This window comes from Colobus angolensis, unplaced genomic scaffold, assembly GCF_000951035.1.
Source record: "Colobus angolensis palliatus isolate OR3802 unplaced genomic scaffold, Cang.pa_1.0 Scaffold246, whole genome shotgun sequence".
In the NCBI taxonomy this organism is placed as follows: Eukaryota; Metazoa; Chordata; class Mammalia; order Primates; family Cercopithecidae; genus Colobus; species Colobus angolensis.
The window spans coordinates 272,751-287,207 of NW_012115666.1; the positions used below are offsets into that span (position 1 = coordinate 272,751).

The 14,457-nt window shown below is 43.3% G+C and overlaps 1 protein-coding gene across 6 annotated transcripts in view; it reads right to left on the reverse strand.

Moving 5' to 3' along the window:
* Window positions 1-14,457, reverse strand: part of DAPK1 (death-associated protein kinase 1) — a 214,833-nt gene that overhangs the window by 55,151 nt on the left and 145,225 nt on the right. For 5 of the 6 annotated variants that reach the window (XM_011945873.1, XM_011945872.1, XM_011945871.1 and 2 more), the window contains exons 5-17: window positions 14,180-14,309; window positions 13,965-14,013; window positions 13,848-13,874; window positions 13,198-13,350; window positions 12,801-12,846; window positions 11,604-11,693; window positions 10,214-10,306; window positions 7,290-7,409; window positions 6,746-6,844; window positions 5,948-6,046; window positions 4,489-4,587; window positions 3,257-3,454; window positions 1,637-1,834 (exon numbers count right to left, since the gene is read on the reverse strand). In XM_011945873.1, the coding sequence (XP_011801263.1) occupies window positions 1,637-1,834; window positions 3,257-3,454; window positions 4,489-4,587; window positions 5,948-6,046; window positions 6,746-6,844; window positions 7,290-7,409; window positions 10,214-10,306; window positions 11,604-11,693; window positions 12,801-12,846; window positions 13,198-13,350; window positions 13,848-13,874; window positions 13,965-14,013; window positions 14,180-14,309 (1,401 nt within the window). The remainder of the gene's footprint in view (window positions 1-1,636; window positions 1,835-3,256; window positions 3,455-4,488; window positions 4,588-5,947; window positions 6,047-6,745; window positions 6,845-7,289; window positions 7,410-10,213; window positions 10,307-11,603; window positions 11,694-12,800; window positions 12,847-13,197; window positions 13,351-13,847; window positions 13,875-13,964; window positions 14,014-14,179; window positions 14,310-14,457) is intronic. The other variant, XM_011945876.1, reaches the window with a different exon arrangement.

A 14,457-nucleotide genomic window follows, 5' to 3' on the forward strand; every position in this document is an offset into this window, starting at 1 on the left:
CTGCCTCCTGGGTTCAAGCGATTCTCCTGCCTCAGCCTCCCAAGTAGCTGGGATTACAGGCATGCACCACCATGCCCGGCTAATTTTTGTATTTTTAGTAGAGATGGGGTTTCACCACATTGGCCAGGCTGTTCTTGAACTCCTGACCTCGTGATCCACCCACCTTGGCCTCCCAAAGTGCTGGGATTACAGGCGTGAGCCACCGCACCCAGCCCAGATATTCTTTTACCTCCAACAAACCATACTAGAATCCTACTGGCATTGTATAAACCATTGATAAACATTTCCTGAAATTAAAAAATTAATTGTACTTGGACTTCATTTTTAGCATAATCGTAAAAGCATAATGCTTGTCTTTAATACAGCTACACGGCCAAAAATCACAGGAATCTCCAAGTCTATGTTGTTTGGTAATGAAAATCTATATGGGATTCAGAGAAAAGGGAAGGTGGTGGCTAAAATCTAGAAGTCAACATTTTTTATGAACCTAAAAGCACAATTATTTTCATTTATCCATTTTTCACCAAATGATAGCATCTCTTTGGTCTTACCACATTTATTTAGCACAAAAAAAGGTACTAGGAACTTTTGCCCATAAAACTCTCAATGTGGAAAGCTAAGAAGAAAAATATAGAGCCAGGTGTGATGGCTCACGCCTGTAAACCCAGCACATTGGAAGGATGAAGCGGGCAGATCACCTGAGGTCAGGAGTTTGAGACCAGCCTGGCCAACATGGTGAAACCCCATCTCTACTAAAAATACAAAAATTAGCAGGGCGTGGTGGCACGGACCTGTAGTCCCAGCTACTCGGGAGGCTGAGGCATGAGAATCGCTTGAACGCAGGAGGCAGAGGTTGCAGCGAGCCAAGATTGGGCCACTGCACTCCAGCCTGGGCGACAAGAGTGAGACTCAAAAAAAAAATAATAATAATAATAAATAAAATAAAAAAGAGAAATATAGTCCTGGGATCAAATCTTAATGTCCTTAGACATTTTCCTGAAGACTTAGTGCTCTAGAAAGATGTTAGAATTTTACCATGCCTCTCTGATTCCTCTACAGAGCCTCATGCTCACATGCATGTACACACACACACACACACCACACACACACATACACACACACGATTCCCATCAGTGTACACTGAGTTATGCAAAAAGCACTTATTATAGTAATTTTGTTTATCTATGAAATTATTCAAAAGTCACATGTAAAATGCAACTTAAGATGGCAAAACCCCATAAAAAAGTACATGTCCATATAAGTAACATTCACTTTCAACAACAAACACATGCAAATAGAAACTTGGCCAAAATCCAGGATCACGTGGGAGGACACAGAAACAGGACCTGGGATCAGGCGGGCGGACACAGAATCAGGACCCAGAATCGGGTGGATGGACACAGAATCAGGACCTGGGATCAGCTGGGAGGACACAGAATCAGGACCTGGGATCAGCTGGGAGGACACAGAATCAGGACCTGGGATCAGCTGGGAGGACACAGAATCAGGACCTGGGATCAGCTGGGAGGACACAGAATCAGGACCTGGGATCAGGCGGGCGGACACAGAATCAGGACTCAGAATCGGGTGGACGGACACACTTGGAAGCTGTAGGGATCCTGTGCTCTGTGCGTACCTTGTTTGAGATGTCCAAATTGCAGTTTGCTTCACAGAGGGCCACCACTATAGGCACGTTGCCATCTTTACACGCCACGTGGAGGGGAGTATTGCCGTGCCTGTCTTGATAATCGACGAAACACCCTTGGCTGAGGAGAGTCTTGATTACCTCCATCTGACACCGTCTTACAGCCAGATGAAGGGCAATGTGTCCGTCCTGCAAACAAACCCCAGAGATCATGAGAACTTTACGCTTGGGCATGTGGCCTCCATCTCTCCACCTTTCCTGCCGCCACTGAGTGAGGTTTAATTGGCAACAAGATCACTACTAAAAGGCCTAGTGGAGGATTTAAATGAAGAAACTTTACTCCTATAGCAGGGGTAAGGACTGGGAGGATGCGGAGCTTTCCGTGTTCCTCTCTAAATAATCACATCCCAAGCTAACACCAGCTTGATTCACTCAGGCTTCGGCAGTACAATCAGATAGAACATAAGTAATTGTTGATACTCCAATGGCCTCTTTAATCAAAGCATTTGTAAAACACTTTTAAAAACATTTGCCCAGCAATCTTTGCCAATTTCCTAAATAGAGAGCCTATTATTTTACTTTGCACCAGGAAAAATGTGAAAGTATTGTGAAACAACTTGCTCAAGGGCTGTCATACAAATGAGAAGCAGATTTAACACGTCTAACCTCTGCATCCCGTGGAAAACCAGCCCGGGCCTTCATTCTACCTATTACAGAATCCCTGACGAATCGATGTGTCGAGTTTTAGGAGCTGGTGGAGAGTTCTGAAACATTTTTAAAACTTAGCTGTGCTAGGGTTTCTCAGCCTCAGCGCTACTGGCATTTGGGGCTGGGTGATTCTCTGCCGAAGGGGGCTGCCCTGTGGGCTGCAGGATCCCCAACCACTGGCTGGGATCGATGAGACGCCAGTAGCAACCCTCATCTCTAGTTGTGACAACCAGAAAGTATCTCCAGACATTATCAAACATCCCTGGGGACAAAGTCAGCCCCCACCCCCCTACTCAGAAAGAACCATTGCTCTATACCAAGAAAATAACTTCACAAAGGGCAGATATTAAATCAACTGCAGAATCCCAAATCTAACTGTACATAGCAACATCATAGCCTTGTTTTAAGTACAGATCACAATAGAAACAGATGAGGCTGAATTTGTTTAAGTAAAAACATGGAACACCTGGTCTAGCATCGAGATTGCCAGACAAGAGTGGTTTATTGTCTTTTCACAACACAGCAGATGATAGAAATAAGTAAAACATCTATTTCTTTGTTCATCTAAAAATTCATCGTGTGTTGCCAGTGTTAGTCCTCAATGAGGATTGTCTTGGATTCAGTGAGCATCACTGTACCTGCTCTAAAGCTTTAAAGCTAAAAATTTAGAGACCAAAGTCATTTGATCAATTCATGAATTTTGTTATATGCCACAAATTAATATTAATTATTATATACAATACAGAAAAGTTCACAGAATCTTTGGAACAGAGAAGAGAAGGGGTAATTACAGTTTGCTGCATTCAAGTTTGTTATCTTAGGGAAAGAAACTGAGGAGTCCTGTGGTCCCTCTAGACCCCTAGATCACTTCCCAGTGCGTATGAGTCTTCCCCCATAAGGCACCTTGTCGCAAGCATTAAGGTCGGCTCCATGTTCGGCCAGACACTCCACGATGTCGTGGTAGCCCCTGGCAGAGGCTGTCAGGAGGGGCGTCTCTCCTTCTCGGTTCTTGATGTTCACGTTACAGCTGGCTTCACAAAGGGCTTTGGCCACAGAGTAATAGCCGTGCCAGGCAGCACAGTGCAGGGGGGTTTCTTCTTCCTGGCCAAGGAGACAAGTGCAGAGAGGAGGAGAAAACAACAATGAGAAACAAAGTATAAAGCAAGGTGAGAGTCCCTGTCAAATTTGGCAGAAATGCAACCAAGGCAGCAGAGGGAAAGAGCTCATAGGTACTGGAGTGAAATATTAATCTGGAATAAAATAACAACATGAGTGTAAGCCACCAGCATTAAGAGGTAGATCTGATGTCTCTCCTTCATTCGTTCTCCTTCCTCAACACTTGTGTGTTTGATGAATTTGGCTTTCTCAGCATATGACTGACAATTGACTTTTGGGAGCCCGCTGAAACCATCGGCCCTGCTTCTCTGAACAATAGAGGCTTCATGCAGGTGCATTATAGCATCTTTCTAATAAGTGCCTCGCTGACTTTATCTGAAACTACTAATAGTAGGTGAGCACTTCCCTGAGCATGAATTCTTCCAGCAACCTTGATGCCTCTAGCTTTCTGTCATGTTTACAGCACAAGGTGAGTGGGAACAGTATTGTTGCTCTGGCAAGAAAGTAATTAGGAGAGCCACACACAAGTCAAGGGCAGTCCTTACAGACCGGGAGGCCTGTATTTTCAGGATCAACATCGTTAGATACACAAATGCACCGATGAGAGGCCATCCTAGTGCGGTGGTGACAAACGTGGACTCTGAAACCAGACTGTGTGTGTTCAAGCCCCAGTTCTACCACTTCTGAGCTTTGTGAGCCTGGGAAAGTGACAGAAACTTTCCCTGCCTCAATTTCCTCATCTCCAGAACGAGAATGATCATAGTCATCCACCTCATAGGGCTGTTCAGCAGACTGAATGCATGAATGAATGAAGTGGTTAGACCTGATCCTGGTATTAGCACCTTGCACACCTTAGCTAGTACTTCTGTTTGAGTCCCTGCCTTTTGAGTCCTTGCCCTCTGTAGTGGAAGACAGAAAACCTAGCTTGGATAAAACTCTAAAGGCCCCGACTGTACCATCTGGCTGCCTGTACACTCATGTATAGAGCAGAGGAAGGGAGGACGTCAGCCACGACCCACCTTGTCCTGGATATTGGGATTGGAGCCGAAGCTGCACAGTAACTGAGCCACGTCAGCATGGCCATAGCGAGCCGCCACGTGGAGGGCTGTCTCTCCAGACTGCAGAAGAAAAGGAGCTGGTGAGTCTGAGCCACATCTGTGAGCAGGCTATGGAGACCAGAACCCAAGGCCTACACCCAGGCCTGCCTGGTTCCACTCCATCCCCTTTGGTTCCACCCACCCACCTCGGGCAGATGCCCCGATAATGGCTAGGATGGGGATCTGGGGTCGGGGTGTCCACCACACAGTCAGTATTAAGCCCACACACTTGGCACATCCTGTGAAGTGCAAACAACTCAGGAGAAGGCTCTCCCTTTTCCATGATGGCTGTTCTCAATCTTCTTTATGTACTGACACTTCTAGCTGTGTGATTTTCTTCTTTTTTAAACACAACATTCTCTTTACGATTGGGTTCCTCATTCAGCAGTTACTTAAATGAACTATTTTACTTATTAACAAGCTTCTCATTTCATTGCCTATGATTAGAAATTTATTTTCGTATATTCTCAGAGATTTTAAAGAATATCACTATTTGCCCATGTAATAACTTTCTGAGAATTAGTAACAGGTGCAGATCCTTTAATATACTTTACTTCTATCCACCCCACAGAAAATCATCAGCATAAACAAATTTTAAGAAGACAAAACAAGATATATGGTTGCCACCTTCCAGAGAGCTGCCATAATAAATATGTGTCTCTGATAGCAATGTTACCCCTCAGATATGGTGCAGTGCACAATCCATGCAACTGTGTGTGGCAGCTTGACTAAGCATATTGAATTAGTCTGCCAATACTGGAAGCAGAGAAGTGTTGTACAGTAGAATAAATAATGGATGAGTAGGTAGGAATCCCAGGTTCAGGTTCCCGCACAGCCAATTAATTCACAGGATTGTTGTATGAACTTAATGAAACACACATATATGAAAACAAAGTATCTTGATAAGTCAGTAACTTTTATAACACCGTTGTGCCAAAACAAAAGCCTTACTTTATTACTTTATGTGCATTGTCTCATTAGTATCTTCTAGTGTCTGTGATTGTCAGGTCAGCATTATCAGCCACTTCAGAGAAGAAGAGAATAGGAGAGATCCGCTTAAAAGCACAAGATTGAGTCAGGAAGAAAATCGAATCGAGACTGAGGGTCTCTGTCTGGTTGTCTTTCTACTAGAACTTTGAGGTTTTTAAGTTATGGGGATTATAATCCAATGCGTGCGTATTATGGCAACTACCTAGAAGATTTTGGCTTAAGGCTGATTTCAATATTAAATCAAACCACAGGCAACAAGAAATTTCCAATTTAAATTTTCTGCTGGTGAATGTTGGTGCTGATTCCTTTCCTTTGGGTTCCGATGCACATGGTAGGCCAGCACTCACTCTCACATGCATCCTCAGGTTCCTCCTAAGAGAAGTGGCCTTACCTTGTCTTTCACGTCCAAAGGGCATTTGTTCTCATTGAGAAATTTCAAGGTATCGACGTGGCCATGCCGAGCAGCCCAGTAGATGGCATTGGACCCACCCTGCAGGAAAATCAACCTGGGGTCACATTTCTAAAAAGCTGACAGCGCCGGACGCATGCATCCCTCAGAGTCACTGGGTTTCCCTTCCTGCGTGATGACAAACCCCAGAGGAACGAAGCCCTCATTCTCTTTCACACCTTTGACAATGTACTGCGGTTACACAGGATGCTAGCATTGGGGCACCCGGGTGACGCAGATAATGGAACTCTTTTGGAACCTTTCCAACTTTGTTTTGTAAATCTAAAATGATTTTGAAATAAACAATTGTTTTCTGTTTGTAAACCCTCATCTCCCCCTCTGGTTAAGAATCCCTTACTGCAGAGGACCGGATCTACTCCACTTACAGCTCTGCTGACGTCTACAGAAGCAGGCAAACACATTTCTGATGTGAATAATTAGATAATAAAACTTTTTCATGTGTGGCATCTAACACTGTCGAGTAAATGTGATCGGTAAGAAGGAAAATCTGGGTAGTGTACAAAGAAATGCAGTGCCACGGGGAGGATAAATGATAAATGTTTGACTCTCTAATGCACGTGTCAGGCTGTACCAAGCTGTTGAAAAAGTAGCTTATCTTCCTTTACAGGAAACTGAGAAACAAGTTAGGACATACATTTTTTTTTCCTCTGTTACCCTGATAATTAAGAGACATTTGATAATACTTTAAAATTCAATTCATTTCAATAAAACAATTATGACCTTATCCTGGACATCGATTCTTGAGCCTCTTTTAATGAGTAACTGTAGTATTTGAATATTCCCACAGCCAGCAGCAATGAGTAATGGAGGTGTCCCATGCTAGAATAGGCAAGAAAAAAAAATTACTAATTTTCAGGTTTGGTAGGAAAGGAAAAGCCCAAATGATGATTGCTGTTCCCACACACCTTCCCCTGTCTCAACAGACATAGAGCTACTGCTGAGTGGCAGGAAGAGAAGACAGGTAGAAGGGTATAAAACCTTTCCTTCCCCTTTTGGATTCTCATCGGGGACATTTTCATTAGCAGGATGAGAAGATCCCAAATTTCATGGGTAGAGATACAATATGTGAATGAAGGAAGGTCCTCAACGCAAAAAGACCCTATTTGTAACTCAAATCACACTCTAAACAGAAGTGATTTTCCCCACAGTATGGAGCTTCCAATTGGAAGGGAGAATGGAGAAGCAGATGGGGTCCTTCCTTTGATATGGAAGAGCAAGGTCACTGTGACCCACCCCTCCACTATGCTGCAGAACAGAACCAGACCTTGTTGGGTTGGTTAACATCATAGTTGGACAATGAGCCCAGAAGGTGCTGCAGGCCTGGGACGTTGTCATCGTTGATAGCATGGATGATGGCTTTCATCACAAAGGAGTCTTCCTCATCCTTGAGAGAGACAGCCAAGATGGAAACAGAGTTACATTGCTAGCCATGATTCTCTTACCAACATAAAAGAAACCTGTGCTCACCTGTTAACAGGGGGATTCAGAGGAAAGTAAGCCATTTATTCCCCAAAACCACACAGTCATGAAGGGACCTAGGAGGGAAATTTTTGCTCCTTCCATGTTGCAAACGAACACTATTTACTGTTTACCTGGGCTTTAATGTTATCTGCAGTATAGCCCAGAGACAATGTCTGAGATCCAGATTTCAAATGATGATGACGACAAGTAACCCTTTGTGTTTATCTTAAGAATCTGTCAAAACATAGTTCCTAAAACCACCATGAAAATTTTTAGGTATAACATACTCTCTTTCTGGAAAAGGAAAAAGAAAAACCTAATAGCCAGGTGCGGTGGCTCACGCCTGTAATCCCAACACCTTGGGAGGCCGAGACGGGCAGATCACGAGGTCAAGAGATCAAGACCATCCTGGCTAACACAGTGAAACCCCACCTCTACTAAAAATACAAAAAACTAGCTGGGCGAGGTGGCGGGCGCCTGTAGTCCCAGCTACTCGGAGGCTGAGGCAGGAGAATGGCGTGAACCCAGGAGGTGGTGCTTGCAGTGAGCCAAGATTGCGTCACTGCACTCCAGCCAGCCTGGGCGACAGAGCGAGATGCTGCCTCAAAAAAAAAAAAAAAAAAAAAAAAAAAAGAAGAAAGAAAAAGAAAAAGAAAAAGGAAAACCTACTGAAGCAAAGAAATGATGCCTTTGAATAAGATATTCTCAATTTGGAATGTTTCCAATTACAGAATTGTTTTCTGATCACTTGTATTTCTTCCATCACTATGTACAGAATAACATGGCAAAATTCTCTGAAAGCTGGTCCCAATTATAAAAAAAAAAAACAAAAATTTTAAAAATAAGCTCTAAATAAAGAAAACAAAGGCTAGAAATCAGAAAACTGATGCATTTCTAATTACAAAGGAAAAATAACCGGAAGAGTAGTGAACAAAAACTTGAAAAATCTTTGCCACTCTGTCAAAATTCACATTAAAACTAAGGAATCAGCTAGAAAAATTCTAAACAAAATTTTTGAAGTGATAAACATAGAATTATGACCACTGGAATTTCAAATCTGGAAAAGTGAATCTACAGAGGCTGAATCTCTGCTTGTGGGGGAGAATGGAGAAAGCATGTCTCTCCATCTGCTTTCTCTTCTCTACAGATCTGAATCCAAGCACTTTCCATGTGGGCTTTAGTAATATTTGTATAAAATGCATGTTTAAGAATGCCACCGGTTTTGCTTTTCTGTCACAATTCAAGTCAATGACTAAGAGGCATTTACATGAAAGCGCAAGTCAAGAGAAATGGGGAACACAGAAGGAATAAAGCAGATTGTCATGACTCACCCCATGATTAGAATATGGAGATGAGGGAATCTGACCTCTGGCAGAGTATCTTTCCACCTGGAGCTCCTACACGACCCTTGGTCCCTCTCCCATCCTAAACTTTTCACTGTGACACATGTAACGTCTCCCAGTTGAATATTCAGTGACTTCAATCTGCAATCTTTAATCATCCTCATTATCTTACTTAGAGTCACAGTTTTTATCTTCTCGCTGGTTGCGCAGCCACCCTCTAATGATTCCCAAACAAAGCCTCCTCTTCTCTCTCTTTTCGCCCTAACCTGCTTCTCTTTTGTTTTTTCGTTTTTTTGGTTTTTTAAAATATCTCCAATCCTATTTCACTCCACAAGGCTAGATGTGGAGCCTCAGTGAAACTACTACCTTAAGGGGAAAAATGGGGAGCTGGTGTCTGCAATTCCCACCCTGAAGTACCCTGAAGTACTCGGCTCCACCGGGGAAATGCTGACTGTTCTGTTACAGGGGCAGGGTAGTTCCTACAGGACAACCGTGGTTGCCTCGTCTGGAGTCCCCTTCACCTCCTGACTTAATAAAGGCCCATTGTTTGACTGCCAGGGGAAAGTCTTGTTGAATTCGGATGCTTCTACTCATATCTGAAGAGCTTATCTGTGATTAGGTTTCCGTTTGGATTAGGGGGGAAAATAAAGAAAATAAAGGCTAGAAATTAGAAAATGAATGCATTTCTAATCACAAAGGAAACATAACTAGAGGATACTGAAAAACAAATTTGATAAATCTTTGCCACTTTGTCAAAGTTCACATTAAAACTAAGAAAGCTGGAGTTATTCTCAAGGGCCTTGGGCAGTCAACACCAGGCCAATAATGCAAGTGAGTTAGGCCTTCTGGTCTGCTACGAGACACACCAGCAAGCAGCACTGCATTCTTCCTGATTCTCTGGTGCATGTGTGTGGGAAGGAGGTGGCGGTTGTCCGTCCCTTCTGTGCTGTTAACCAAGATTCTTCTATGTCAGCGGCAACGGTTCATGCAAATTAGAATAAGCTCTTTTCTGCTGGCTAGCCCCTCTTTTACCAAAACATCAGCGAGTGTGTCTCTGTGTATGTGCATTTGCTGTGCGTGTGTGTGTGTGTGCGCGTGTGTGTTGGGGGGGTGGTCTGTGCCTATGTTTGCATCAAGGTGGAAGGTAGTGTTAGAGGTATGGGGCTATGAGAGGGGACAGCAGCATCTAAATCAAAGAGAAAAAAAGAGGAAAAAAGCAAGAGGGTGCATAAATCAGCACCCCCAAACCCCCCTGAGGGGATCAAGAATAGGCTTGCCATTTCCACAACTTCAGGTTCCTGGGAGGTTGAACGAATAGGACAGCTTGGACATTCTGAGTACCCAGTGCTGAGAAAGGAGCACCAGGGCACACGGGTTTGCTTACCAGAGTATCGTCGCTTCTGGCAACACTCATGTTACTTCTGGACAGGAACGACCTGGATAATCTTTGGCACAGCGATATCAAGCGAACGGATTGCTTTTTTTTAAAAACAAAACAAAACAAAAAAGGTAGGGTGAGAGGAGGAGAGACAGCTTATGTAACAATTGTCAAATGACTACAAACGACAAAGCCTTTGAGATCGTGTTCACAGGCATGAGCACACACTCTCCCAGGTGGGCAATGCTACAGCGAATTGGGTTGTATTTGCTTAAGGAATAATTTTAAAGGTGTTATAAATCAAGACAACAGGATATAGAGATTCTCCTTCCATGTTTCATTATTGAACTACAGAGCTGGACACCCCACATCCTTTCTCTCTCTCTATTTTCTTCTCTGCTCTTTGGAGAAGGTGATTTGACCCTTGCAGGTCCCCCCTCAGAGAAGCACAGAATGCAGGGGCCTTGCTCTGTGTCCTTTGTGCCACATAAGCAGTGATGGTAGACAATGTGATGACCAAAACGCGAGAGCTGATGGAAGTGAACAGCTGGGGGGCCTCTTATAGAAAAAACATTTCTGCATTTACTCTCAAAGGCAAAAGCACAGTTAAAGAATGAGAGCGAGAAAGAGAAATGTATGGTTGCTCTCTCTCTACTTTAAGCCTAATTCTGAGGACTTCTTGAAAATCTAGTGCTGTGGTCTTCCTCATCCCTACCATAGCACCCCAAAATCGGTAGGTGTGAAAATGAGGTACATTTCTGGCCCTGAGCTGGGAAGACACGGTAGGTACCCACTTCCTCTGGGTTTGACATGACCCTGGGCACAGGAAACCATCCCATCACCTTCTTAGCCCTGAAGTGTGATTTCTTCCAGGATGTCTGCAATGCCTTCCAGTCTATGTCCCACCCAGGCCCTGTGGAGGCCATCCACACTTAGGAAGAAGAGGCCACCCTGCAAATGCTCATGGCCCCAACCCACCCCCACTCCAACCACTCACAGATAAAGGCAGGGCTGAGAGACCCACTTACACGAGTTACAGCACAAATGTAATCTCATGCTGCTTACCACAAAGAAGGAACCTATTTAAAATGTGGCTTGTAGTATTAGAAAAAGATTTCACTATAATTTTATGGCGCTGCTATAAAAATTTGCATTGAGAATGGTTTCGATGGAAAAACTACAAAAGTACATTTGATGGTATGAGTTAAAGTGACTAAAATATTGTTTTTGCTTGTTTTTGAAAATAGAGTAATGGTGCAGAGCACTACAGGGTGGATTAAAAAGAGGAAAGGATGTATTTTCCATATTGCCAGTATCAGAGGAGACGGACCCTGACCACACACTGCTCTACACAGGAAATAGAATTTGTTAATCCCTCCACAACAAACAATCTTACTTTCCATTTTTTCCGGGCTGCAAACTTCTTGAATTTCTCCATGTTTACCGCTGATGCTTTTCTACTGAGTGCCTGTTGTGTATCTTTAGGCTAAAATAAAAATCCAAGAAAAAAATTAAAGCTCTCAAATTACAAAAATGTGTTATATGACAATTTTTTGAATCAGGATGCTTATGCATTCACCTTATTAAATTAGCATAGGAAGTTGGGATAACATGGAATATCTAGGCACCTAGTCTTAGCCGGCTCACTCTTATATCTGAGGGTTTCGTATCATCCATATACACTGGGGAGAAGTAGAGCTTGGGGTCAAACTAAATCACGACTTTCCACATTGATAGTTTGGGAATGAAAATATTCATGGTGAGGCTATGTTATGAGGCATTCGAACTTGGGTATCACCAAGTAATGTAGAGCTTGGAGGGATCTCAGAGGTCAGCAAAGTTACTTTGGCCTATAGCAGGAGAATTCCTTGTACTGTATCTTTTCCAGTAGATGTGTTTAGCTTTTGTCTTCCACCTCTGGGAGGAGGGGACACCACAGCTCGCTAGGAGAGCCCAGGTAACCGCCGGGAGCTCGCACAGCAAAGCTATTTGCCCCCAAAGCCTGTTTCTGTGATGTCCACTTCTTTGTTTCATGATTTTATTCTGTAACTATCATCCTTTCCCACCCCTCATCCTTTCTGCCCTGGATTGAAGCAACTTTAATCCAAATGTCAATCAGGCCAGACAGGTAATGTAAAGGTGTAATGTTCCAGAGGACCCTGTTCCCCAGCGCCAAGGTGCCTGTGCCACTTCCCAAGGCCATGTGGAATGAGGGCTCAGTGTCAGCAGATCTTCAGATTTCCCAAGAGAAGCTGGAAATCCAGATTTGATTGATATTTGCATGCTGGAATCAACATAAAATTTTAAATATACTGTTAGGGCCAACACCCCACAGGTCACTCCAAACATAGTTGTTGAGTGGGCTTGGCCTTTTACAATCCTGCTCTGTGCTGGCTTATTCCTCTCTCCCCACCTCTGGGATCATTAGGATACAGTCTAACCTGTCAGCTTTTCTTAAAATATGATGCAAAGAGCAAACTTAACACTCCAGGTGTGACCTGTGGTTAGCAGTACTTTAAGACACACGAATACCAGGGTGCCCAAACCAATCACATAGAAAGTGATCTAAACAGTGAAGTAAGATGCAACTCACCTTGATCCAGGGATGCTGTAAACTATCTTGAATTGTCATTCTCTTCCTTGAGGGGAGGGGGAAAAAGGAAAAAATGCTGTGACCATAGCAGCAAATACTAAGGTTGTTTTCCTGCTGGCTGGGCCTGCCAAGCAGATACTCTGGAAAATGCAGTTCAGGGAAGAAAGCCAAAAACGACATCGGTCCTTTTGTGATTATTTCACTGTGCCTGCAGGGACTGACTGAGCGGGGGCAGAGGGCCCTGCTTGCATTTTCTGAAGCGTTTCACGCGGCATGCTGCCCTTTGGCAGATGAAGCAAGCAGGGTCTGAGAAACACGGCCCTGTGCATGGAACAGGCACGGGCTCTGGGCTGGCTGAGGCCGTGGCCAAGGACCTTTCAGGAACATGGACACTCACTTTGGATCCTTGACCAGAAGTCTTCTTATGAAATCTTTGGCTAGGGCACTGGTATTACTGAAGTATTCATCCTCAAATTCATAGTTGACAGCGGACACGTTTGCTAACGTTTCTTGCTTAGTGTCTCCAAGAAATGGGGAAGCCCCACTTAGGCTGTTAAAAATGAAGTTGGGCACAGAACATTAATGATGACCCCTTATTTCAACAAGAAGTTGTCATTTTGCTCCTATAACATCTGGAGTGTGGAGTAAGATTATAAGCTGGTGCCTGAATCATCTCTTGAGAGTTTGACTATATTTCATAGGCCTTTAACTGTCAGGACCAAAAGCTTCAGCTTCATGCAAAAGGATTCACTGAACAAGTTAATTTGGAACAGCATCTGGTAGTTTACAGGAAACCTGTTTTCTCGGCAGTGATGGACAGCTATGCTTTCTTTCAGTGATTATGCTACAGTTTCTGATGACTCATTTCAAATTAGGAGAACATGTTTAATTAGTATAAACTAAACATGTTTTGAGGGTGTAAAACGAATATGTTTATATCAAAAGCATGCATAAGCTAAAGAGATCAACACAGCACATTTAATGGTTAATTAAACCTATGGTCTCATAGAAGAGAAGAGAGTATGAGTTGTGGATTCTGGTACTTACAGGATATAGGTTATTACCCCGATACTCCTAAAAACAACACAAAACAAACAAAAGAACACATCAGGAGAAGAGTCAAATAAATCAGAAAGAAAACACCACCAAGGACGTACTCCTTACCACATATCTGCCTCAAGACCAAGAGGTTCATAGTTGACTATCTCAGGAGCTAAGAGGAAACAAACACTCATTTAGCTTGGGAGGAAGAAAACTAACCAATTCTATCTTCATGCCACAACCAGGAACATGTAACAGGGAAAGAATCTTCCAGCAGGGGAGGTTTGCCAGAATAATGTTTCTGAGATGTAAATGACCACAGGAGCAAAGGAGCTTACCGACAAACTCTGGAGTCCCAAATATGTTTTTAAATTCATTTCCAAAGTCCATTTTGTGGGCCAACCCAAAGTCAATGATCTTGATCCGAGGTTTGGGGACATTTCTATCCAAAAGCATTATGTTCTCAGGCTTGAAAAAAGAGAGAAATAAAAGGCTATGATATGTTATGCTGAGGACAAGATGGCAGAACAGTTCTTCTTTTCCCACCCCCGAAAGGGGAAAAAAAAAAAAAAAGGCCAAAAATTAAGGAAGAAAGGGTGGTTGAAAGAGTATACCA